Genomic DNA, 2,824 nt, shown 5'->3' on the forward strand with positions numbered 1-2,824 from the left:
GGGTATCTAAATAAGATAGTAAATACATAGCTATCTAAATAAGATAGTAGATACATAGTTATTTAAATCAGATAGAAAATACACAGCTATCTAAATACGATAGAAAATACATAGCTATCTAAATAAAATAGTAAATACATAGCTATCTAAATAAAATAGAAAATACATAGCTATTTAAATAAGACAGAAAATACATAGCTATCTAAATAAGATAGTAAATACATAGCTATTTAAAAAAGACAGAAAATACATAGCTATCTAAATAAGATAGTAAATACATAGCTATTTAAATAAGACAGAAAATACATAGCTATCTAAATCAGATAAAAAAATACACAGCTATCTAAGTATGATAGACATAGCTTTCTAAATAAAATAGTAAATACACAGCTTTCTAAAAAAGCTTGAAAATATATCATATAGCACGCACCTGATTAAAGCCCGCATGGTAGGCCTGCGGGAAGGTAATAACAAACTCGCCCTCTCGCTGATCTGTGCGACAGACACTGATGTTCTTGTCCACAAATACACTCGGGTTGAGTATGGTCACCAGGTGGTTCATGAGATCCGGTTCCGCCTCGAACAATTCTGGGACCTGGAGGGGTGGATTAGTATATAGAAGAGCCAAGCAACAAGATTTACTTAAAACACTGGACGTAGCTGGTAATTGAGTATATATATATCTATGAAGCCAGTGCATTATACTGTGAGTCTTTCGACTACTCAAGAGCTCTATAAGGCATGTGTGAGGTGTGTATAAGGTTTTGCATTTGGAGATATTTCATAGAGAAGCTTAAGCACGTAAATGTATATAGAGAAGCTAAACACGTAAATGTACATAGAGATCATTCTGGTGACTCCGATTTCTAACAACATCACAGATGGTGTCAAAAATGAGGTAAATCTCTGCACCCAGGCTACTGGGTATACACGATCCATATTCACTAAAACTCCAAGCACACATCTGCGGTGATCGTGTCAGACGCAGCATCGAGTTTCACTTATATATATATATATATATGTATACATGTGTGTGTAATTAAAAACCCAGGCCCGTACGTCGTAAATAGCAATGGACATACTCACACATTGCGGTAAGAGCAATGAGACCGACTTAGTCCAGTCAGAAAAACATACCGTATTTTTGAACACCTCGTCAAACCGGTCGGCCATAGACCCCGGCACGCCATACCACGTTTTGGGGGCACCAAAGTGGTTGTAGTTGATTGAGTATGTGTAGTGATCCTCGACATGCCAGGCGAACGTGGAGAAGATCATCCCGATGTACATCCATGGGACCTGGTATATATATATATATATGGGAATAGAAGGTGCAAGAGTAAGATAGTGGTATATATGTATGTATGGGAATATAAGATGCAAGGGTAAGATAGTAGTGTATATATATTTGAGGATAGATGATGCAAGGGTAAGATAGTGATCGATCGGGGTTAATTCGGCGAAGATGTGCAGCAAGAAGTGTACTGGTATATCCACTAATAAAGTCAGCGAATGTCGTCCCTGCTATTTATAGAACAGTCTGTTTCTGCGGATCAAAGTCGGACACAACTGTTGGCAGAGGGCGTTTAAGTTCACATGTACTACGATCAGGGTCATATCCCGTCGTGTACATCGGAATCTCCACAAGCTATGGTAAGCAGTACAGTACAAAATATATATCACACTGTGAACATGGATACATTGAAAGGTAGAGATAGCGAAAAGTATATCAAGTATAAAAGCAGCATATACATCAAAATCACCATGGGCTGTGATATCGAGGAAAACACACTAACGACATTACGCAAACCGGAATCTCCACGGGGTGCGACATCCAATGGAATACGAGGTATTTGTCTACAAGATCAACAGAAGCAATAAGCACCCAAGCAACAACCACCTGTCACGGCAGAGTCCACAGTACATACCGTCATGCCCGTTATCGCTTGGTCAAACACTCCAAACAGGGAGTTGTAGAGCATCGGCATGTTGTTGAGATTCCAGCCGTCGTCAGCGTACTTCCTGCCGAGGTGCTCAGAATCTAATTCGAACACAGATATATATACATAAATAAATAAATACAACTTGAGGGTACATCTAACATCTATCACACAATCAAGCTCCCTCACGCGTGCGTATGTGTAACAAAATAGTTGCCAACATATATGGGAAGGTGCAGGGTTTCCCCATAACACTTAATGTGCAGGGTTTCCCCATAACACTTAAGGTGCAGGGTTTTCCCATAACACTTAAGGTGCAGGGTTTCCCCATAACACTTAAGGTGCAGGGTTTTCCCATAACACTTAAGGTGCAGGGTTTCCCCATAACACCTAAGGTGCAGGGTTGCCCCACAACACTTAAGGTACAGGGTTTCCCCATAACACTCGCGCTAAGTATATGTATATCCTCCCCGTAGCTTATTCTTCAACGGATAAAGCACTGCCAAAGATTCCCGGACTGTATCAGGAAACAGAATGCTTCGATCGCGCTCCGGAGACTTCGCCTCATCATTTAAGCTACTGGATACATGGTGCTTTCGGTAAAAGTACCTTTCAGAATGAGTACACTAGGTCCACGGAGAATATAGGTAAAGATGAAGCCAACACTTATCTTCATCCAATTCGGGAATACGTGACAGGTCGACTTGGCAAACGTGCATCAGTGTAAGCACTTGGAGAGAAAATTGACTTTTACGCATACGACGCACAGCGCAGGAAATCTGAAATTTACCACAGATGATGTGTGCTTGCGTCTATTTTGGATATATATATATATTTATATATATATAAATATATATATATATATATATATATATATATATATA

General features: G+C 39.5%; 1 protein-coding gene across 1 annotated transcript; it reads right to left on the reverse strand.

The window, feature by feature from the left end:
- Window positions 1-415: 415 nt before the first annotated feature.
- SARC_13989 (hypothetical protein) lies at window positions 416-2,041 on the reverse strand (the record flags this gene model as incomplete). The annotated part of the gene is made up of 3 exons (XM_014291876.1): window positions 416-595; window positions 1,138-1,299; window positions 1,929-2,041. Coding segments are annotated over 3 exons (455 nt in total), but the record flags the coding sequence as incomplete, so codon positions are not given.
- Between the last annotated feature and the right edge of the window lie 783 nt (window positions 2,042-2,824).

The sequence above is a fragment of the Sphaeroforma arctica genome (genome assembly GCF_001186125.1).
Source record: "Sphaeroforma arctica JP610 unplaced genomic scaffold supercont1.4008, whole genome shotgun sequence".
Classification (NCBI taxonomy): Eukaryota; class Ichthyosporea; order Ichthyophonida; genus Sphaeroforma; species Sphaeroforma arctica.